Source organism: the organism of the source record quoted next, unplaced genomic scaffold (assembly GCF_019419815.1).
Source record: "Pyrus x bretschneideri cultivar Hongxiangsu unplaced genomic scaffold, Pyrus_bretschneideri_v1 Contig40, whole genome shotgun sequence".
NCBI classification, from domain to species: Eukaryota; Viridiplantae; Streptophyta; class Magnoliopsida; order Rosales; family Rosaceae; genus Pyrus; species Pyrus x bretschneideri.
In genome coordinates, this window is record NW_025999724.1 from 458,707 (window position 1) to 483,468 (window position 24,762).

A 24,762-nucleotide genomic window follows, 5' to 3' on the forward strand; every position below is an offset into this window, starting at 1 on the left:
TAATACTTGGGTACTCACCGGTGATCAGTATTCACCTTTTCATTTTGTTCAATAATATATGAACACATGTTTTATTATTTTAAAAATAATGAAATGTTATTTGATTTTTCTTGGCCTTTAAAAAACAAAGAACATGTGAAATTTTTATTGGGAAAAATAAAAAAGTGAGTACATTACTCACTAATGTGAGATATTTGTAATTAATGCTATAAGGTAACTCTCTTGTAAAGTTTGGTTACATTTTTTTTGTCACAATATTTAAATGTGTTACATCTTATATGTGCATGGTAATTGCATATCGTTTTCATGCGGCCTTATACAAGTGATTTGACTATACGCTCAACATTAACTTATGCAATTACAACAAGTAAAGAGAACTATTATCGGCACTCAAAAAAATTGCACAATAAACACAACACATTTTAGAACTAGTCATCTTTCGGTTGAATTGGTTATTAAATATATATTATCTTAAAAAATCTGGAAAAAAAAAAATTGTACGAGGCCATATTTGATTATTGTGGTCCAGTATTATCTTCAACGTTATGGCTTGGACAAAATTTCAGGGGGTACCACATTCATATTAACTTTTCCTGACCTTGAAATCGGGTTTCCAAAATTCTTATTGCGCTTGCAACTCTCAACTCTCATTTACATTAATCACCAGCCCCACTTCTTAATTAGAACATTGAAATTTATAATGCAGGCCTATATATCTTAATTCGTATGTTTGGAGGATTATCAAAACGAGCTAGCTATTAGGAGAAGTTTGACATGTTGGATTAAGATTCTCTTCCCATGTATTGGGTTGAAGTAATTGATTACACATAAATCATTCTCCTCGGGTTTAGTTATATCTGTTTTGAAGAGAGAAAAATCTAGTCTGTGGTATGGGTCTATGAGAAAGCTGCCACGAAAGTGAATTCTAAAGAATTGAATTATACGAAGAAGTTGTAATTGCAAGGGTTTAAATTGTTAAAAATTGACCATCTTTTTAAGATTGAGGAGACAATTTTCAATGTGTATGTCACACTGTCATGTAGTATTATAAATTCACTTATCTAATAATATGTATATCAATTTATTAATATTATAGTTTAGATCCATGACATATCATCTATGTCGTCTATCCATATGATAATAAGTGAATTTAGTACATCACAACATGTCTGTCACATTAAAAACTTTCTCATCATTCGTGCTTGAGTTGAACAAGGACTAAAAATCTATCCTTTTATTTCAACAAGAAAAGATCAATACAAAGTTCTAGTCAAGCATGCTTTGAATAATAAGGATATATTTAAATTAAGGGTGAGAAACCACTCAGTACTACGATCTGGTAGTATTATTCTTCATTTAAAAATGAGAAATCTTAGGTTCAAATCTTGTAGATAACGAATTTGATATTAGGCTGCATATTATGTGGATTAGTCAAACTCCTCCTCCCCTAATGTAAAAATATCGATGTATTAAAAAAAAAAACTAGCTAAATATCCCTATATCATGTGCGTTGTAGAGCGGCTTACTTTTCAAATATCGATTATTTATATGCATACATAGCATTTCACAGAAACAGTTGGTAACCTTTTACCGAGAATTTCCGATGAAATGTCACATGTATACATCAAATTAAAATTAAGCTCCAGGGAAAGGGTATGGGGATGATGCATGCATGGTCATCACTGACTCACTCACTGTTTAGTGGTGCCGCCCTGCCCTCTCTCTCTCTCTCTCTCTCTCTCTCTCTAGGTATTGCTAAAGGCTACATCTCAGAACCCCTAATCCTAATGGGGTCGGGGAACCGACCTCTCTCTCTCTTCTTTTTTCGTTTATTCATATATAGAAGTGCAGTTCCTGCAGTAGTGATGCTAACTCTTGCTAATTGCTCGAGCACTATTCATCTTTTGGATTTTTTCTTATTATATGATAATTAGGGCAACGTACTACTGTTTTCTGTATCATCGATGATCTACGGATAGCTATAGCTAGCTATCTAGGTCGAGGGCCATGAGCAGGAGCCCTAGGGTTTCTAGGACCACATGCATGCAACAATATGCCCCACTCGCTCTTTCTCTCTCTCTCTCTCTCTCTCTAACCAAACCAGAATCGCACAACAACATTCTGACTACCTTACATACATACAGTTGGTGGTTACCTTCCACAGTTTCCGCCATCATTATTCTGGTGCTGGCATTTTGTCCCCCACCCGGCCTCCTTTCTCGACTCCTCCTCCTCCTCCTCCTCCTCCTCAGACATATACTGTCATTATTCCAAAACCGTAACTATTGTCCCATATCATCGTGGTATGCACATCTAGCTCACAACCAATTAAAAAGTGAAGGAAAATTAATAAAAAAAGGTTTAAAATTTTACATTTTAATCAAAAATCATCTAATAACTTTATTTAATAATAAGAAGAAAAAAAACATAAAATATAAACATACGTGAGCAACATAAAATATAAACATATTGCCCATTTTCATAAACAATGTAGTACCATTAATTTCATAAACAATGTAGTACCGTTAACTTTCATAAACAATGTAGTACTGTTAGGGGGCGTTTGTTTGCCCTCACTAAGTTGGACTGGACTGGACTGGACTAGCTATTAGTCTAATACTGTGTTTGTTCCATGCTGGGACTAACATTAATGAGACTAAAGGGGACTAGCATGGACAAAACACTTCACTAAGAGGTCTTAGCAAGACCCCCCAATAACCATGGGACTAGCTAAGACTATCCTTTCTTTCTCGTCCTCGTCATGCTCAACGACCACTCTCGACAGACTCTTCGTCATCTCCAGTCACCTAGATCAATCATTAACTTTCCGACTCTTTTTCAGATCCATTTCACAACCAACTTTCATACAAAATATACCAAATTGAAGCTGGGAGTGACAAGATTACGATTTTACCTGAATCGAGGCCAAAATGTGGTCGAATGTGGCTGGAAAATGGCTTGGAAGTCTCGGCCCGTTTGGGCTTCTTCAAATCCATGACAGATTCGAGCATTCAAAGCTAAGATCTCGGTCCAGGGATGGTGATGAATTTTTTGGCGGTGCTAACTTCATCCAATTTAACGAGGGTTGGCCGGAAAACACATCGGGAAACCTGCAACTCGTCGAGAAAATTGGAGCCGTGAGGTCCCATTTGAACAACGCATAGCTAGAGAGGGAGGGAGGGCAGAGAAATAGAGACTGGAATCAATAAGGAGTTTGACCAGGAATGAGAAAGAGACATGAATTGAGAGGTCTAAGAGGAAAAAAAGAGGGAGAGGGTGGGACGATGAGAGAAGAGGAAAATAGTGGGACGGAAATGGTAGGAAAAATGAAGAAAAAGATAAGATCATAATAAAATATTAATAATTTATATATTAAATAATATAATATTATAGTTTGTTATTATCCAGCTTCTTAGTCCAATACTGCACCAAACGCTTCACTAAGTTAGTCCAGTTTAGTCTAGTCTAAGCCAGTCCAGCTTAGTCCTTGAAGCTAATCCATTCCGAGATAGTCCGGCGCAACAAACGCCCCCTAGTTTCATAAACAGTGTAGTACCGTTAAGTTTCACAAACAATGTAGTAAGTTTCATAAACAGTATGTGTGAGGACGCGCGGTTCCCGCACGTCAGTTTCTTTAAATTTTTTTTAATATTAAAATTATATCTTTTTCATTAAAATTTAAGTTTTTTTGTCATTTTTATTAAAGTTTAAGGGGTTTTCATTAAAATTTAAGTCTTTTTCATTAAATAAAGTTAGGGAAATTTTATGTGAACCCATGTAACTTCTTTCTACACCCAACTTACTCTCTAAACCCATATTACTTTTAATCAAACTATTAATATCACTTTAAACCCAAATTTACTACCTAAATTACCCTCATAAAGCCACTTCAATATCTAAATTTATCTTTACACCCATTTAGAAAATAAAAACCCGAAATCAATATTCTAGAACTTGTTCAAGGTGTAAAGAGAGTAATATATCTTACCTATTTGTCTCATACTTAATCTTTGCTACATATTTGTCATTCTAATATACAAGGGCAAGGACCTAGTGGGTACCGGAAATGGTGCAGTACTTGTCACTCAAATATACAATTAAGTTGAGTTTAAATAATTGTGTCATATATCTCAGTGCTAATGTTTGATCCTTGCTTTTGCATTTGTCAAGTTCAAGCTTAATTAATTAGAGTTCGGTATAAATTATATTCAATGGTTGAGTTATATAAAATAGACAACGTGTAGTTTAGAAATCATAAAAATAGTTTGTTGTGTGTCAATGTTTAAGTCAATTTTGCATCTTATTTGCCCAAAAGATTAACTGCTTTCACATAAACAAGTAGAAGGCTTTGGATAATACATGTTGTAGTTGTCAGCCAAAAGCCAAGAAAATTACATCTCCAGTATAGGCTATAAATTGAACATTTATTGTTACGAACTTAAACTTAGATTTAGTTTATGGGCAAGTGTAATAGAAAAGGCGTTAATTTTGTTTCTAAATCCTAAAAAATTTGAAATCAAATGAAAAGAAACTTGCATAAATCGATTCATACCTTACTTGGAGGATTCAAAACTTCAAAATCATAATCCATTGGTCAAGAGAAGATCATATTTTTCTCTATGAGAGCGTTTTAAGGGTTTAGCTAGAATGAATGTATGATAAATATTGCGTGATCGTAAGGTTTGATGTGATCATAGAGTTTGATTATTGAGTGGGTTTATTAATAAAATTTAATTTTATTGTTAATTTCATCTTGTATTTGATGGTAATTATGTAATAGGGTAGAAAAGATAATTCACGTTTAAAATTTAAGTTGGGTGTATAAATAGGTTATATGAGTTTAAATAAAATTTTCCATAAAATTATAGCATGGTTTTTGGTTAAAATAAACTTAGCCCAAGTCCTAAAAATTCCTAATTTAATGTACTGCGGCAAAACTAGCTCCGCCTTTCATATATATCTTGAGAGTGTGTTTTATTCCAAATTAAAGCTTTGAAATTCAAAGAGTTGATATTTAGGCTATATGTGGATAAGAGATTTTCAAGGTCTCGGGAGATTAAAGATAAATTAGTAATTAAAGAATAAATCGCAAAATGTTAGATAAGGGGAATCATTTTCAAAAACCTCTTGCATACTTTTGTGGTTTTATATACGGTGCATTTAAATTAGAACCCTTCATGTCTAGCATTTTGTAATTCATTCCTTTTATTAACTTGGGCTCAATCTCTTCACACTTGAAAATCTCTCATCTAAACACAGTCGTAGAGAGTCTCGCATCGAGAGTTCAATGTAACAACTACTTTTGCGTTAGATGTGAGACTGTAAAGGTAAAAGAGTCCCACATCGATGAAAGGAAAAACTTTGTAAGGATTTATAAGAAGTTGGTCATTCCCTATATTGCAAATTGATTTTATGTGTGTGAACCCATTTTACAATATAAATCAACTAGAAATTTCATTCGTTCATATAAAGTATATGTAGTTTATTTGCCACAAACCATATGTAGAGCGGCATGCATCCATATTTCATATGAAGATGATGACATGAAGTTAGGATTTTCAAATAATGAGGTCATAATTTCTACCAAAAAATACTTCATTAGACCATTTCAGTTGAGTACCTGGTAGAAATATGTCGATTCTTGCCAACATCTACTAAAGGCTTATGCCAACATAGTAGAGGCTTGACAAAGGTGGCTATAGGAAACTATAAAGTAATGTTGAAGATTGTCAAGGCTTGTCAATTAAGGCACTTCATCGAGCATTTGATGTCCACAATAGAGTTGCACGCAAGAAAAGGGAAAATGAAGACATAAATGATAAAGAAAAATAGAAGAAAAAGAAGTAGGAGAAGGTTGTATTTAGTTTGCCTTAGCTGTTTATAGGGTTCGATACAATACACATACAAATATACATAAGATTTTTGAAGTTGTTGAACTCATGAACAACCAATGATCCCATGCTAGCTCTGCCACTAGTGATCGAGTAGGACTATACATAGGAAGCTATGGCCTATATGTATTATATAGAAGATCCTATCATAATATATAGGAGGAGGGTGCTAGCTAGCTAGCTGTGTTAAGTAATCAAATAACACATAATATATATAAGGTTAATGGGAGACACCATATGTGAGTGTGGGTAAAGTGGGACCATGATGTAAGGCAAGGGGGACGCAACCGAATCAACCGAAGAGCATCAAAGTGAATGGGAAAGGCGATATTACCCAAATAATTCCTTTAGAAATGTGTTAAAAGGCAGTAGTATTGTGGGGGCAACATTTATCACTTGCTGGGATGCACCACAGCTACAACCCTAAAACAGCACAAGATCATATACTATAAGGATTAACAAGCATCAACTTTCAAGCACCAGCAGAAGCAGAAAGCAGAAAGCAGAAGCGGCATATTGCTGTGCTGATCAAAGCCACCATTCCCTTGCTTTTCTGTCTTTCCCTTTTATCTCCTTTCTCTTTCCCCTCCTACAAAGTATGTTTATTTGTAACCCCACTCTAATGGTCTATTTATACTAGCTAGCTACTAATAATATTTCTATTCATTCATGCCCTCTCTCTCTCTCCCTCTCTGCCCGCGCGCCCTGCCTTTTCTGAGAAACCGTTGGGGCTCTCAGTCTCTCTCTCAGGCTGTTAAGTCGTTTTCCTCTTCATTACATTACACATGGCATGGCCCCTGTCTACGTAGCTAAGGCCATACCTCTCCCTATTTATTCATGTTTAATTAATCGATTAATTAACATATATAGCACTATGACCTGCCAACCTGTGATCCCGAATAATACCATGCCTTTATGTACAGTACTCTACTGTATTATTTAGTTTAAAGAAAGAAAAGAGCAAAAACTACTTGTCTTCCAATTGATCAGTCTCGATTGTGTAACATATATTTTCTGCCCTAATACTTCAACGGTTTAACCTTCACGTCCGAACCAGGAAGTTTTACATGGGTGGGCTAGCTGGTTTTTATGGGGTGTGACCCGGTCAGCGCTAACATGATTTTTTATGACAAACAGAGTACAAGGTGAAGATTAGAAACTAGAGTTAGTGTTTATAAGAGATTGTTTTGGTCGTTATATTATCGATACTAGGAACATACAATTGTCAATATGTGATCAATATGTTGTCAATATTATATTCAGGATAATGCTAGGGAGATCAAAATTTTAAGCTAAATTTGCAAACCAAATAATATGTCACAAATAGAAAATAAGCACGTTAATCAATACTTTAGTGATAATCCAGTGATCAACAGCTACATCATTTGGTTTACAAAGTTTATTTAAAAATTTGGTCTCCTATCATTACCTTTTTATTCGCAAGTGCAATATATATTTAAGTACAACATGGAATAACTATATAAAAGTATGTGTGTTATATTTAAATTTTTAGAAAACGATGTAACTCGTGGGAGCTTCTTGCTCACTAAGTAGGTCTTTTGTAATTGAGAGCTTTGAGATAAAGTACAAAATCTCACAACACTTATAAAATACCAGCATTTTAGTTTACGTATTAATTTATTTTTTGAAGAAATTAAGTTCTTATCCTTCCTTTTGCTACTCCATTGATTAAAATCCTATTCATTTATAATTTTTGATCAAGGTCCTTGGTTATTAATAACATCATTAATTATTTCAATAATAAATTTTTTTTATTTCTAAATATATTCATTTAATGTTAAAAATGTTACAATTAGTATATTTATATTTATGACTAAATTTTTTATCATATATTTTTAGTTTTAGTTTGTACCCATTTTTAATTTGTACCAATTTTCTTTTCAGTTTTAATTTGTACCCATATATTAATTTCTTTTTGTGCCCATATTTTTTAAAGTTTATTTGTATTTGTACCCATATATATTTTTTTTATTTGTACTTTTTATTTTGCTAAATGTACCCATGCTAATTATATGTACCCATTCATGTAAAACTTTTTAATCTTAAAATGTACTCATTCTTAAATATACCAATTTGTTATATGTAAAATGTACAATTTTTTATATAAAATCTATTCAATTTTTTTCTAATCCATTTTTAAACTTATATGGGTACATTCTTTTTTCTTTGATTTTAAAATGTATCCATGCTAAGTTTAATCGAAGAAATTTACTAATGTTATTAAGCCTGATATCTTTTTTTTTTTTTTTTTTTTTTTTTATTTTGAAGAATGTACCCATGTTTTGATACAATTAATTTTTTGGTTAATTTTGATGAATGTACCCATGTTTATACACACACACACACACTAGTATATTTATATTTTCATACTTTTAATCCCACAATTATGGTTTTTTTTATTTAAAATCTCATTTATATAAACAACTAAAATTTCTAATTTTTAATTTAAAAAATATAGTAACGTACATAGAAATAAATTATCATATTAATTTCAGGAACCTTGATCAAAAATTAAAAACCAACAAGGTTTCAATCAAATATTATTCATAACTAAGGACCGCATCCAAAATCTCCCTTATTTTTTTGTTACATGGAAAGTTTTGATCCTAGATCTAATATACTCCTACCCATTACTCTACACAACCTCACGACTAGGATATCCCTAATGGCATAACTTACTAATTGAAATTCAAACAGAAAACTAATATAAATGCTACTAAAGTTCAATATTAATACTTAATACATTATTTGTCACACGTACAAAGACAAACCTAGCTTCATTCAACTTTGAGCTTAGTACATCCTCAATTTAGGTGATTCTACGTGTCCATGCGACAAAATATATATGACGAAACTGTGACTACAGTGCAAAACTATTTGTACATGAAACTGTAACTACAGTGTAGAAATATATATCCTAATTACATTATGTATTTATACGAAGAAAATGCCACTACAATACAAATTGATATGGATTTGAAAATCTTCAAGCTCCATATAAGTTCACAAAGAATTCTTTGTGAGGATCATTTTATTGCATTACATGTGAGAATCACATATACATAAAATATAGCATATTGATAATAAACTTGTAACTGCATAGAGTGCGAGAAAAATTGGAGAGGAAATAGTTATACTTACCACCTTTAATTATGATGTAGCATTATCATTTCACTCAAAGCCTGTCACATATTATACGAATATTTATTTACAAGAATGCCCATTTAGAAATACTTATCTAAAAACATTTTCGCTTAAGAAACTCTTTCACTAAAAGCGCTTTTATTTAGAATACATCGAAATTTTAAGAAAAATACCTCTCTACAATTTCTTATAGAGTCGGTTTTGTAAAGAAAAGTACTTCTCTAGCCACTGGCTGTTTCTCATTTTTCACCATCCAAATTAATATTTACACATAATTAAGAACATTACCATTTGATTCCATGGATGTGATTAATTAATTGGGTCCATATAGACACATGCATATAGGAAAGCATATACATGTGACAAATTTAGGTATAGAAAAATATATACACAATTTCAATAATTCTTCACTTAGTAGTTAACTTTGGCATGTAATATGAGGACCTCTTGCGACAGCTGGGTAGATAACCCACTAAAACCCAGCTACAATTCCTGCTTAATTGGTATCGTATATATATTTTGATGTACAAGCTTGTTAAAGATCATGCCGATCATGAAATAATCAGGTCTGTAGTACGTTAGCAGTAACCATCACGAGGTGGTTCATTGATTGGAGATGAATTCAAAACCCATATTCCACACGGCATGGAGGTTGAAATGTCTTTGTGAGTCTTCTCAACCCTCGAAAGGGTTGATTATCGTGGCACTGCCATCAGTTGGTCCCTTTTTAAAAGAAAAAATAAATAGTATGTTAGCAGTGGTCCAATTTATAATGCTGCGCACATTGCCACTAAATGCATGTGGATGTCGTAGATCACCACATGCTCAATGTCAAAAATTGAGAGAGGGTTCATCTTTCCACTGCTAATGGATCAAGCGTTAATGTCGTCTCTAATTTGATGATCACCTGCTAGCTAGATCACCATGTATGAAATTTCATCATAAAACGTCTCGATGCAATTAGAAGTAAAACCACTAATATAGATTATGTTTTTAAGTTGTCAAGTTTCGGACATGGGACTTCATACATTCTTCAGCATGTATGGGATCTAGGGTAAGAACTTTTAATCGAAAGTAAGCAGCACTAATAGGGAACAAGATCAAAATATGGAAGATCACCACCTGCTCGATTTTTTTTTATTAAATTAAAAAAAAATAAAAAAAAATGGACCAGGTGGTCACCTTAGTTATCCTTTCTTTAAAAACACAAACACCTTAAAGGTGGATTTTTGAGTACTAGAATTGCATATAGAAAGGGAAACTCAATTTGTACATCTGCAGGCTGTCACTATTATTTGTGCATGTGGGAACGAAAGCGTGCTCCACATGCAGCAGCAAATTTTGAAAAGTGGGTTTGGAGGATTTGGTGGAAGATATTTTTTTTGAAGTGTTTTAGAGTATTTGGTATTTTAAATGTCTAAACGGTTAGATTTTTATTTAAATATATAAAAATTAAGTTTTATTAGTTAAAATACTTGGGGTACCGAATAATAAATAATGTGTACTTATGTTTTCAGCAAAGTCGACTTACTGTTGGGTAGTTCCTTTTCAACTAGAAATTAAACTGAAAGTGGAAACCGAAACCAGAACAGGGTTCCAAATCCACCGACCAAAGTACCCAACTTCTGTTTTTCTTCTCTTTGTACGACTTTTTTGGTATGTTTGCTTGAGTTTTAGCTGAAGATGTTAATGAAACTAGAGGGTGGATCTAATTATTTGATTTGAGATATTTAATAAAATCGTTAGTTTATTTAAATGTAACTTAGAAAAAAACTTGGATACAAAGGCGGAACCGCCTCTAAACTTGGGTAGGCTCAAACTCAATGCAAATGTCTAACATGCTAATCACTCAATGCAAATGTTTAACATGCTAATCTCGTGATAGAAAAAAGTAGTGCATTTCATATTGCTCTGGACGTGTAATAGAAAGAGCAGTGGTTAAGTTACTACCGAGTCTGTTTGATCTAATAGAATATTAAAAAACCAAGAGTGAGCTTTAATATCTCTTCAAACCCAAACCTTAAACATCATTTTCAAATCAAAGACCCGGTTGTAACTCAACCATTCATTTTTCTACTGACAATCAAGATTTGATCTAACCGTTCCTATTCAAATGTGTACGAATCCTCGGTTGCACTAAAGGAAAATTGGTAATATGTGTGTGATCACTTTTGTTTTCATGTTAGGCCCATTTACCAAAACACTCGGAAAAGGGCTTAGGACGTAGTTCAAGTCTCAAAAGAATATTTTTGGGCCCAGTCCACATAGCTATAAGCCGGTCCATGTGAATAGAGGGCTTTTTTTTTTTCTTTTTTTTTTTTTTTCTGGGTAAATCATGTGAACTGGGTGAATGGAGAATGCATTGTGTATAGAGTGTACCAAGAACCATGAGGAATGGATCATACTGGTGGCATTATTGAGGATATAATTTTCTTTGTTACAAGGCAACTTTCATGTCCTTTCACTAAAGGGTTGTTTGTGGTTGCTTAAATTTTTTAGAAAGTAGTATTTTAAAAAAGTTGGGGATGAAATTGTGTTTGTAGATAAAAAAACAAAAAAAAAAACGCATTTTTTTATAGGAGACGGGTGAATAGTATCATTTAATGAAACTTTCATATTGACAATCCTACCTCCGTTTCCTTGTTTTTTTTTTGGTAAAAGCCCTTTTAGCACTATAGGTTACCAAACACTTACATGCTTTTTTGACAGCTGTTTATTCGCATAGAACAACATAAGCAATTTTGAAAAAAAAAAAAGTACAAAGAATCCCAAACTAGCCCTAGAAATTTACATATTTTCCCTTTGATTGCACAGAATATTTAGTTATGAGTCGTTTAATAACTATTTCGTTTTCAATTTTTTTCTTCTAAAAATTAAAAACAAAAAAAGTATATTTTTTTTGTGTTCTCAAAATTTAAAACTGAAAAACTAAATATTAAAAACGAAAATAGATACCAAACGAGTCCTTAATTAGTTTAGCCTATTCAATCTAGTCGTCCATATCGAACATTGGCTAAAGAATAACTAGTCCACCCACCAAAAATTAAAAAAATAAGAAAACTAGTCCACAACGTTCTTTGTATTTTAATTCCCAGCATTTGAGTCCACAACATTAAAGATAATTAATATATGGAATCACAAAAGATGGGGACCAGATATTCTGGAAGGCCACAACCAAAGCATCATCTGTACCATGACCAGTCGCATTTCGGGGCCCCACAACACAAAATCTAATGGAATAAAAATGTTCAACCCGATCTCGCGAATTATTCCCATCTCGTCCACTGTCTCGGATCCAACGGTCAGGAAGTCCCGTCACCGTTGACTTCGTGAGGAGTATTGCGGTGGCTTCACCATCCCATGGATAGGGTCTGGATCTCCTGTTCCCAAAATCCCCTCTATCCACATTCTCTCCGCACTGTGGTTGTTACAAGTGTCCCACGACTTCACTACCGCTTTTAAAAAAAAAAAAAAAACGATATTATCTATACAAAAAAGGAGGAAGTGAACTTAACCTCACAATAGACTCACAATAATATGGTTCAAATGCAAGAATCGAACTTAAGATCTCTTACTTACAAATGAAAAGAAATATCACTAGATCATAGTACTAAGTGACGACTTCACTGCAACTTAACTCTCTATCCTTTGTAAAATAAAAAATAAAAGTAAAAACTCAAATGAAAAATAAAATACCCCTACCCAACAAAGCTCCCCTACCCACCCATTTCTGTTAGACAATTTTCAACCGAAAGGCTACATGTATCCTAGTCCAAAATTATAGTCCTATAGAAAATTATTTTTGAATGAATAGTGTTAGTTCATATTCATATATCATATACTCATATATCACTTCCAACCGAAGGGATCAAACATAACTTCCTTAATAATTTATTAGTTTTAAATTTATACCCTAAATTTATTGCTTAATTAAATTAAATTACAATTAGATGTCAAATTTAGTCATTGAATTGAATTAATTATTGCAAGTGAAAAACTGATCCCAAAAATACTAAAAGTGAGGCTACATTTAACCAACCTGATGGCAAATGGTCTTTTACCACAGTGGTGAAAATGTGTTGAGCCCTTGCATGACGGTATGGGTTCGAATCCCGATGGTTAATCTAACATCTAATCTAACAAAATCTATTATTTGTCAAAAAAAAAAAAAACTAACCTGATCCTCTTTTCGGCCAAATAATAGTCCGTAGCATTCATAAAATTATATAACCCACTAATGAGTTAGCGATCAGTTTTTGAAGAATATTTAGCTTTTGAACCTTTTATAGCTCAATGGCCCCACCTCTGGCCACAAATCTCATTCGCACCACCACGTACACCAAATGAGTGCCACCACCCCAAAACCAGTCATTACTTATTCTTCAAGGCCCAACCAAAACCCCATCGCGGTCGCCGCCGTCACCATGAACACCAAAAATAAGCCATAACTTTATATAGACACCCAATTCTTCGCGGCGAAAGAAATAGATGATGAAAATGATGTTTTGCCGGCGGCAAGGAGGAGTTAGGTGGCCGAGGCCTGAGGCTTTTCTGGTTTTCTATTTAAATTTTTTTGGTTTTTTAATTTTACTTTCTATATGGGAGTTAAAGAGAAGGGACAGATGTCGCCAACTTCGTGTTGTGTTGGCAGTGGAAAATTGGTACAGGAGATCCGAACTCCCCTAGGTCACGGGTATGATTCCACAGTCCACTCAACAGCCGAGTGGTTTAAGTACAAATCCGGTGGGAAAGTAGGTTGTCCGAAATCCGAATGTTGCTATCCAACAATTCGCCACGTTCAAAAGGGTAAGATCGCCAACGAATCAGAACAACGTCGAACACCCAAGTGGCGGGGCTGATTGGCGCGTAGGACCTCGCTCTTCCGAACACTGTCATGTAACGTTGCTGTTTCGGTTCATAACATGTGTTTTTTTTGTTTTATAGGTACATTTGAAGAGTGAGTTTGGTATGTGAAGAACAATACGTAGAAAATAACTTTTAAATTTACCATGTTTGATAAGGATAGGAAAAAAAAAAATGGAATACAGGGATAAGTATTTTTATTTCTTAGTAGGGATAAAATTAAAAAAGAAAAGAAAAGTATGAAGATCGTTATTATGGGCTAATTAGTAATTATATATATATATATATTTAATAGAGCGATAACGTTAATGGTTTAGATAGTTATATGTAAGAAAAAAGGAAATTTGGTGAAAATTGAACCGCACTAGATGCAAATTCATGATTATTTTCTGCCACTAATAAAGCTGCATATGCAATATATTTTGAGGAGGTTTGCAATAAATGATGGAGAAGATGAGAAAAATGCAAATCCTCCATCTGCAAGGGTTTGTTATACCGACCTCATTTCACAACATTTATTAATTTTTTCCGTCTCTAATTTATTAAATATTATTATCAAGGAAAAATTTGGAACTATTACAATATTTTAGAGGAGAGAAGTTTCGAACTCATGATTCATGGGTAGAATTTCAATATACAATTCACTAGAATATTAGACCACTTGCAGTAATTTATCAAACATGGAAAAAAAACAGTGATTTTTCATCCCAAGCCTCTTTTCTCGTATCAAACACAGCCTAAAAATGTAACATACAACGCTGTCATACTCATATTATCAGACGTAGAATGATAAAACCACATGATAGTGTTTTGGAAAAACGAAAAAAAATCTCTAGAGGGGAAAAAGAGAATTTCCCGATGTTGGAAAAAAGGGTAGAAAAGGAATATCAAAAGTACATATAGGGAAAGTGTCTGAAATTTGCCCTTCTCTCTCACTCTCTCTCTAAAAATCTGAAAGCAGAGGGAGAGGGGAAAGGAATCAAGAGTGAGAGAGCACGGAGGAAGCGTGAGGGTCCGGTCAAAGAAGAAGAAGAAGAGAGATAGAGAGCAGAATAGGCGTAGATAGACCGTGGGAACCTCAGAAAAGAAGAAAAAAAATCCCCACAAAAAAAAAGGAAGAAAAGTTATGGTCTTTAATTAGGGTTTCTTCATAAAAGGCCGCCATTGTTTCTTCAATCGTTCATTCATTCTGCGTATCCGAACGGTCTATCCACTCCTCTCTTACTCTCTCCCTCTAACAATCTTCGCCTTTCGATTTCGATTTAATTGTTGTTGTTGTTGTTTGATTGGATTCAGCTGAATTTTAGATTTTTATACAATATTTTAGTTATCTAGGTTGTTATACATATAGATATAGTCTGAAATATATACTGGGGTTTAGCAATGGAGGAGGCTAGGGTTTCTGGGGACACTGGGAATGGTGCTCCCAGTGAGGAGGCGGTTCGGCCTTCGTACTGGCTGGATGCTTGTGAGGACATACCGTGTGATGTGATTGGTGATTTCGTGGAGTTCTGTGAACCTCCAGTCTGTGGTCCTCCTCTGGTGGCGGCGGTGGCCAATGGCAATGGCTGCAACCAGGAGGAGGATGGGTTGGTGGGCGATTTTTTCGGGGGGATTGATCACATTCTTGACAGTATCAAGAGCGGTGCTGGCCTCCCTTGTACGACTGGTCCGAATTCAGATGTGAATGCCAATGGTGGTACTGGCATTGCTGTTGTTGAGGGTTGCGATAAGATTGAGCCGCCGGTGGTTGTGAATAGGGAGAATGCTGATGACTCGGTTGGACCCAATGTTCGGAGTGGAGGGAGGAGTTTGGAGGCTGATAATGGAGAGAGTAAGGGTGATCGGAATGGTTATCAAAGGTTTGAAAAGAGGAGGGGTAATGGGGTTGTGAGGGAGAGAGATATGGATGGTGAAGAGAGGTTCTCCAAGAGGGTTGCTTTGGATAATGGAAGGAATGCGAGGTATGGTTCAGGCAGAGGGCAATATAACATGAGGGACAAGAGTTTTGGTAGGAAGAGGCCTCGTGATTCCGAGGATATTGATCGGACGGATAGAGATAGAGATAGAGATCGGATTAGGAGAAGAGAGAATTATGGTACTTACAATAGGAGGGAGGGTGGTAGAGATAGGGAGGCAAAGGGTTATTGGGAGAGGGATAAGTTGGGAACGAATGAGCTTGTTTTTCGATTAGGGACTTACGAACCTGATCATAACAAAGAGTGTAGGATAGCTGATATGAAAAACCAGCAGTTCAATGGGAAGGCTGAGAAGAAACCGGAAGAGGTTAAAGAAAAAATTCCTGAGGAACAAGCTAGGAAGTATCAATTGGATGTGCTCGAACAAGCAAAGAAGAGAAATACAATAGCTTTTCTTGAAACAGGTGCCGGAAAGACACTCATTGCTGTGCTTCTCATGCGAAGTGTTTGCAGTGATATGCAGCAAAAGCAGAACAAAAAGATGCTTGCTGTTTTTCTCGTTCCTAAAGTTCCCCTTGTTTATCAGGTAATGCGTGTGTAAGTTGAAGTGCTTGTTTTCTGCTTAGAAGTACTTTATGCTGTGTCCATCCATTGCAATTTGCACTTTTTGAGTTTGTGATATGTTTTTGTCTTGTTCATATTCAGCAAGCTGAAGTTATTCGTGAGCAAACTGGTTTCCAAGTGGGCCATTATTGTGGTGAGATGGGCCAAGATTTCTGGGACACCCGAAGATGGCAGCATGAATTCGACACGAAACAGGTAGGTCTTACCGTTTTAGTTGAACATATCCCGTATATTTTGTTACTCGTCTTATGTTCTAACGCTGTTACTTTCTAATGATATATTTTGGTAAAACTCTGGGTATCATTTCACTTGCTATTACTTGTTCAACTTCTCTTATGCGTTTATAATGTATATTTGTTTGTTGTGACCTGTACTTGGTGTTGGCATGCGTCATCTAATTTCTGTCCGCATAGTTGTCCCTCTGATGTTTTCTAGTGCACATTAGCATTTGAGTGATAGTATTATAGGGGAAAAGTGAGAGAGTCCAAAAAGTACACTGGCAGTGTACAATAACAAACTTAAGTTTGAAAATACAAGGAAATGAAATCGAGAAAGGAGAAGAGCAAGCAATCTAAAATGAAAAAGGAGAAGAGCAAGAATTTTTCCAGAAGAATAACAAACCCTAAAGTGTAGAATTAATTTCTAAAACTGAATGCTCCGCTCCCTTGAAAAATCCTATGGGGGTTTAAGCTAAAAGGTTTTGCGTCCGATAGCAATACATTACTGTATCAAGAATAGAAGGTTGATAGGTTACTCCACTCCCATCAATCCTGTAGCTTAGGATGGTTCCTGCTCGGTCCTCGGTTCCTTGATTACAATTTGACATTTTCCCCTGCAGGTTCTGGTAATGACAGCTCAAATTCTGTTGAACATTCTGAGGCACAGCATTATAAAAATGGAAGCAATCAATCTCTTGATTCTGGACGAGTGTCATCACGCTGTGAAGAAACATCCATATTCTTTGGTGATGTCTGAGTTCTATCATACAACCCCAAAGGAGAAGAGACCGTCTGTATTTGGGATGACTGCTTCTCCTGTTAATTTAAAAGGTATTTTCTTTTGTCGAGTTATGAAATTACTCAAGATCGTGCTTCTTAAATTCAACTCTTATATTTTCAAGGCGACATTTTAAATCAAAATATATTGATGATTCTTATGGTTATGTTTCATTCAGGTGTTTCCAGCCAAATAGATTGTGCAATAAAGATTCGTAATCTTGAAAGTAAACTAGATTCCATTGTTTGTACCATAAAGGACCGTAAGGAGCTTGAAAAGCATGTTCCGATGCCTTCCGAAACAGTGGTGCAGTATGATAAAGGAGCTAGCTTATGGTCCCTTCATGAGCAGCTAAAAAAGATGGAAATGGAAGTTGAAGAAGCTGCAAAGTTCAGCTCTAGAAAAAGTAAATGGCAGTTTATGGGAGCCAGAGATGCTGGGGCCAAGGAAGAGCTGCGCCAAGTGTATGGTGTTTCCGAAAGAACAGAAAGTGATGGGGCTGTTAACCTAATTCAAAAGTTGAGGGCTATTAATTATGCGCTCGGTGAACTGGGTCAGTGGTGTGCTTACAAGGTACCATTTAATAATATTTCTGCCTAAGTTAGTTATATGATCATTTATGAAACTTTTACTCACGTGGTTTCTTTCCCAGGTTGCACAATCTTTCTTGACAGCTTTACAAAATGACGAGAGGGCAAACTACCAGCTTGATGTCAAGTTTCAGGAATCCTACCTGAGCAAAGTTGTAAATCTCTTACAATGTCAACTATCAGAGGGAGCTGTTTCAGACAAGGAAACAAAAGTAGCAGATTCAGAAAATGGCATTTCTTGTGATGGAAATGACCCTGATGAGATGGAGGAAGGAGAGCTACCTGATAGTCATGGTTAGTCGGGTTGTTTACTTTTTTGAGCATGCTCTTCATCATTCATTCCCCGAGTTAATGAGTTCATTTGATCGACATTTCATCTAAAGTTATCTCTTTGTGCTGTGTAGTTGTCTCTGGCGGGGAGCATGTAGATGTGATAATGGGAGCTGCTGTAGCTGATGGGAAGGTGACTCCAAAAGTGCAGTCACTGGTGAAAGTACTTCTCAAGTATCAGCATACAGAAGATTTTCGCGCAATCATCTTTGTCGAGCGAGTTGTGTCTGCTTTAGTTCTTCCCAAGGTAGTATTTGTTATTAGATATTGTTCTTTTCGAATTAAAGAATGCGTAGATATTATTTGTCTTTTTTTATTATTTCTTGTTTCAATTTCCTCACCCATTAGTGTTCTTCCAAACATGCAGGTCTTCGCAGAACTTCCTTCTTTAGGTTTTATAGAGTTTGCCAGCCTTATCGGCCACAACAATAGTCAGGAAATGAGAAGTTGCCAAATGCAGGACACTATTGCCAAATTCAAGGATGGCCGTGTATGTATAAACGCCATTTTTTTTTTACTAAATTGAATGGAAGGCGGTCTTCATGATTCAATCTTCTCCAATCTAAAACTTTCTTTTACTTCTTTGCAGGTGACACTGTTAGTTGCGACTAGTGTTGCCGAGGAAGGACTTGATATCCGGCAGTGCAATGTCGTTATTCGGTTTGACCTTGCAAAAACTGTTTTGGCTTACATTCAGTCCAGGGGTCGTGCTAGAAAACCCGGGTCTGATTACATCTTAATGGTGGAGAGGTATGCTTGGGCTCCATATTTCCATTAATATCAGTAATGGTCACCACTGATTTTTCATATAACAATGGCTAATATTACTTAAACTCATGTGTTTCTTTGTGTGAAAAATTTGTCACATTGTACTTTGATCAGTTAATTATCTTTCGTAGGATAACTGACATCAAACCTTCTCTTCTTCTTTTGGGTGCCCTGTAGACGAAATCTGGCGCATGAAGCATTCTTAAGGAATGCCAGGAATAGTGAGGAGACTTTACGGAAGGAAGCAATAGAGAGAACTGACCTGAGTCATCTGAAGGATAGTGATAGGTTAATTTCAGTGGATACAACGCCAGGGACAGTGTACCAGGTGGAGTCAACTGGTGCTGTTGTGAGCTTAAACTCTGCTGTTGGACTCATCCATTTCTACTGCTCTCAGCTTCCCAGCGACAGGTTCTTCTTTCGTCAGAGTAATGTTTATGCCATGACATCTATAATTGTATGTCCATGTTACTGATTTTGCTTTAAAATTGTTGTTCAGGTACTCAATTCTTCGTCCTGAGTTTGTTATGGTGAGGCATGAGAAGCAAGGAGGTCACACTGAATATTCATGCAAACTTCAACTCCCTTGTAACGCACAATTTGAGACACTTGAGGGTCCCGTGTCCAGTTCTATGCACCTTGCACAGCAGGCATGCTTTTGTTTTTTATGATCATGATACCTTTGCTTCACATCATCCAAGGATTTGGGCTTATCTTTTCCTTATCGTGCAGGCTGTTTGCTTGGCTGCTTGCAAGAAACTCCATGAGATGGGAGCCTTTACCGACATGCTCTTGCCAGACAAGGGAAGCGGGGAAGAAAAAGAACAGGTTGACCAGAATGATGATGGAGATCCACTTCCTGGAACTGCTAGGCACAGGGAGTTCTATCCCGAAGGTGTAGCTAATATTCTCAAGGTAATTTCATCCTGCATGTCATATGCTTTAGCTTATCTCTGCTGATCTTTGGTTGAAGGTTCCTGCTTTTTACATATATGTGTTACAGTACTCATTGTTTACTCTCTGGCATTCAGGGAGAATGGATCTTATCCGGAAGAGATTTGGGCCGTGACTCGGAATTGATTCATGTTTACATGTATGGCGTGAAATGTGTAAACTCTGGCTCTTCAAAAGATCCTTTCTTGAATCAAGTTTCAGATTTCGCAGTTCTAGTAGGAAATGAACTGGATGCAGAGGTACCTTATTTCCATTTTGGGCGTGATGACATCTATTTTTCATTCCCTGTTCTTTGCTAACTGGTTTTCTGTTAATAGGTGTTATCGATGTCGATGGATCTATTTATCGCTCGAACCATGACTACAAAGGCATCCCTTGTCTTCAGGGGTTCAATATATATCACTGAAAGTCAGGTTGATAGTCTCTTACCCCACTTGAATGTGATAAATTTTATTACGGTTTTACTGTTTAGATTTTCGGCTACAGATTTTTAAACAAATTTTCAATTTCTTGTGTACAGTTGGCGTCCCTTAAAAGTTTTCATGTAAGATTGATGAGTATTGTACTGGACGTGGATGTCAAACCTTCCACCACTCCTTGGGATCCTGCAAAGGCTTATTTATTTGTCCCTGTGGTTAGCGATAAGTGTGTGGATCCTATGAAAGAAATAGATTGGGATCTGGTTGAAAATATAAATGGTGCAGAGGCTTGGAATAATCCCCTTCAAAGAGCTCGACCTGATGTTTCCCTTGGCACAAGTGAGCGTACGCTAGGTGGAGACAGAAGGGAGTATGGTTTCGCGAAATTGCGTCATGGCATGGCTTTTGGACAAAAATCCCATCCAACCTATGGTATCAGAGGAGCTGTGGCACAGTTTGATGTTGTTAAAGCTTCCGGACTGATGCCTGATCGGGATGCCCTAGAGATTAGAAAGCTGGTAGATTTGCCCAAAGACAAATTATTTATGGCTGATCCTACATGTGTCAGTGTCGAAGGCTTGGTCGGGAGGATTGTGACAGCTGCTCACTCAGGGAAGAGGTTTTATGTGGATTCAATATGCTATGATATGACGGCAGAAAACTCTTTCCCCCGGAAAGAAGGCTACCTTGGCCCTGTGGAGTACAGCTCATATGCTGATTATTACAAGCAAAAGTATGATACACTTTTCCATTCTAGATTCTGATGTTTTTTTAGTTATTTTATTATGCCTTTCTAGATTTATACTCCTAAACCTAGAAACTAGTCGATTCTTAATGGACGGCTACAATGCACCCGAGATTATGTGCTTGAAGAAGAGGAAAGCTAAAGGTGGTGCTTGGTTCCTGAGTAGCATTTTGTTTGTAGAAATGTTAGAAAGTGAATGAAAACATTTTCATTTGCACTTGTCGGGGTAATGAAAATTTTATTCAAGTCACGGACCAAACACCACCTAGTTTTAATCTGGAAGGAAGTAGTTAACTATTGTCAGGTGGAAAATTTTGATTCATCAATGAAATGTTCCAATAAATTTTCCAGTGCCAATAGTTGCGAACCCTTTACAGATTGGAGAAGCTTTCTTCTTTCTTCTTGCACAGTGAAGGGTGCATTTGGCTATTTGATCTTTTTTATATAGGTATGGAGTTGAATTGGTCTATAAGCAACAACCTTTAATAAGAGGACGCGGTGTCTCGTATTGCAAGAATCTCCTGTCTCCACGATTTGAACATACGGAAGGTATGCTCTATTCTTTACCCTTAAATTAATTTACATTTCACCCTTTTTATTTATTTATTTTTTGAGCTAATGGAGCTTTTATGCAGAACAAGATGGTGAATCTGAAGAAACTCTTGACAAAACGTACTATGTTTTCCTCCCTCCTGAGCTTTGTTTAGTACACCCATTGCCCGGATCACTTGTCCGTGGTGCCCAGAGACTACCCTCAATAATGAGAAGGGTTGAAAGCATGCTGCTTGCAGTCGAACTTAAAGATATGATAAACTATTCTGTCCCTGCTTCAAAGGTATTTTATCATCTCAAGTGCTTATTCTAAGTGGCTATTAACTACTTGATTAATGTGTGTTGCCTGCTATCTACAGATCCTGGAAGCCCTGACAGCCGCTTCATGCCAGGAGACATTTTGCTACGAAAGAGCAGAACTTCTGGGTGATGCTTACCTGAAATGGGTAGTTAGTCGATTTCTCTTTCTTAAATACCCTCAGAAACACGAGGGTCAGCTTACTAGGATGAGGCAACAAATGGTTAGCAACATGGTTTTATACCAGTATGCATTGAAAAAAGGACTTCAGTCATATATCCAATCAGATCGCTTTTCTCCATCTCGGTGGGCTGCTCCTGGGGTGTTACCTGTCTTTGATGAGTATACAAACGATGGAGAATCATCCTTGTTTGACGAGGAGGAAAACCCTGTAGGGCAAATGGATCGTCCTGGTGATATATATGAGGATGATGAGCTGGAGGATGGGGAGCTTGAAGGTGACTCGAGTTCTTATAGAGTCCTTTCTAGCAAGACACTAGCAGATGTTGTCGAAGCACTTATCGGAGTTTACTATGTTGAAGGTGGGAAAAATGCTGCTAACCATCTCATGAAGTGGATTGGAATTGAGATAGAGCTTGACCCCAATGGGCTAGAGTGCATACCGAAGCCATCTAGCGTTCCAGAGAGTGTACTTAGGAGTGTCAACTTTGATGCCTTAGAAGGTGCTCTGAATTTTAAATTTAGTGATAGGGGCTTTTTGGTAGAAGCCATTAGTCATGCTTCTCGACCATCTGCTGGAGTATCCTGCTATCAGCGGCTGGAGTTTGTTGGTGATGCCGTCTTAGATCATCTCATTACCAGGCACTTGTTCTTCACGTACACAAATCTACCTCCAGGCAGGTTGACTGATCTGCGAGCTGCTGCTGTTAACAATGAAAACTTTGCACGTGTTGCTGTGAAACATAATCTCCATGTGCACCTTAGGCATGGGTCAACTGCCCTTGAAAAACAGGTACTCAAGTCTCTTTCTTACACTTAAAAACTTTGGATTCTCATACTTGAATGGTGAGCTGATGTTCTGCCATAATTATCTTATTTTGTTTACGGATTAGGCAGGTTAGCTGCGAGCACAGAGCCTAGATCCTAATTTAGTGTTTTTGGATTCTGTTTACAGATTCATGACTTTGTGAAGGAAGTCGGAAATGAATTATCAAAGCCAGGGTTCAACTCCTTTGGTTTGGGAGATTGCAAAGCTCCAAAGGTTTTGGGTGACATTTTTGAATCTATTGCTGGTGCCGTATTTCTTGACAGTGGACGTGATACCGGAGCTGTTTGGAAGGTAGATCTCTGTCAAGGCACATAGCTAATCTGCATTTTCACTTTTCGATGTTCTTTTGGTGATGAGTTTGGGAAACTAATCCATGAATTTCTGGTCTTTCCATCTCTGTGGTCATAGGTCTTTCAACCTCTGCTGCAACCAATGGTTACTCCAGAGACACTGCCAATGCATCCGGTGCGTGAGCTGCAAGAAAGATGCCAGCAACTGGCTGAAGGCTTGGAATACAAAGCCACTCGAAGTGGAAATGTGGCTACAGTCGAAGTCTTCATTGATGGCATCCAGATGGCAATTGCTCAGAATCCGCAAAAGAAGATGGCACAGAAACTGGCTGCTAGGAATGCACTTGCTGTTTTGAAAGACAAGGAAACAGCTGAAGCAAAAGAGAAGGAGGAGAATGGGAAGAAGAAGAAGAATGGTAGCCAAACATTTACTCGACAAACTTTGAATGACATATGCTTGCGCAAAAATTGGCCCATGCCGTTTTACCGGTAAGAAATTTTGAAGTCATAGTTTCGTAGGGATTCGAGATAAAAATTTCTAGCTCGTACTACGTTTTAAATTTAGTTGGTTTTCGACTGTTTCAAAACGTATGATATGTTTGCATGTTTAGGTGTGTGAATGAGGGTGGCCCTGCACATGCAAAGAAGTTCACATTTGCGGTACGTGTGAATACCTCGGACAGGGGATGGACAGACGAATGTGTCGGGGAGCCTATGCCCAGTGTTAAGAAGGCCAAGGACTCGGCAGCAGTTCTTCTCTTGGAACTTTTAAATAAGTTATACTCGTGATGGCACGACGGATGCTGGTGTTTGCAACTCTATTTTTCTGGTTGTGAATGCCTCGGCATTGCTATTTACCATGAACAAGCTGTAACTTAGACCTTAAGTGAGGTTAAGTGTTTAAAATGTACTGCTTTAACGAATTGAATACAAGTAGACAATGCAAGCAGGGAATTTGTTTTAACAATGTTTCGTTTAGCTGTTTGCAACTTGGGTCCAAAATATAATGTGGTTTTACCTATTCGAACCCACGAATATATGCATATGACCATTTGGTTTAGTAACACTCAGTCTCTAATTTATCGGGATTAAGTCACAAGTTCTAGTCTCATGAACGAACTGCATTTTAAAAATTTTACTTCTCACACAAGCAATATGATGGCAGAGAGAAGTAGACAGCTTGCCATAATTTCAAATGTGGCGATGGCTTTTTTATGAGATGAAAAATAGTAGAGAGATTTCTATGCATCTCGTAACCGGTGGCCTTCTAATTAGTAGCAGCATTTCCCTTTGTAATTACGTACCTTGTACTTTCTCCCTTTCTCTTTTGTATTCTCCGTTAGTTTGTG

At 36.6% G+C, this 24,762-nt stretch overlaps 1 protein-coding gene across 1 annotated transcript; it reads left to right on the plus strand.

Moving 5' to 3' along the window:
- Positions 1 to 14,781: 14,781 nt before the first annotated feature.
- LOC103927990 (endoribonuclease Dicer homolog 1) lies at positions 14,782 to 24,377 on the plus strand. Its single transcript, XM_009336986.3, has 20 exons — positions 14,782 to 16,424; positions 16,544 to 16,657; positions 17,301 to 17,511; positions 17,637 to 18,031; positions 18,111 to 18,342; positions 18,453 to 18,625; positions 18,746 to 18,868; positions 18,968 to 19,128; positions 19,324 to 19,557; positions 19,646 to 19,796; positions 19,879 to 20,061; positions 20,178 to 20,339; positions 20,418 to 20,513; positions 20,621 to 21,252; positions 21,713 to 21,813; positions 21,900 to 22,099; positions 22,176 to 23,087; positions 23,250 to 23,414; positions 23,532 to 23,902; positions 24,025 to 24,377. Exons 1-20 carry the CDS (start codon positions 15,303 to 15,305, stop codon positions 24,200 to 24,202), a joined length of 5,916 nt encoding a protein of 1,971 aa, XP_009335261.2. The 5' UTR covers positions 14,782 to 15,302; the 3' UTR covers positions 24,203 to 24,377.
- The last annotated feature ends 385 nt before the right edge of the window (positions 24,378 to 24,762 follow it).

Coding starts and splice junctions, on each gene's coding strand:
- LOC103927990 (XM_009336986.3), top strand. CDS start 15,303: ATGGAGGAGGCTAGGGTTTCTGGGGACACTGGGAATGGTGCTCCCAGT. Junction 19,129..19,323: donor TACATCTTAATGGTGGAGAG/GTATGCTTGGGC, acceptor GGTGCCCTGTAG/ACGAAATCTGGCGCATGAAG. Junction 19,558..19,645: donor TCTCAGCTTCCCAGCGACAG/GTTCTTCTTTCG, acceptor ATTGTTGTTCAG/GTACTCAATTCTTCGTCCTG.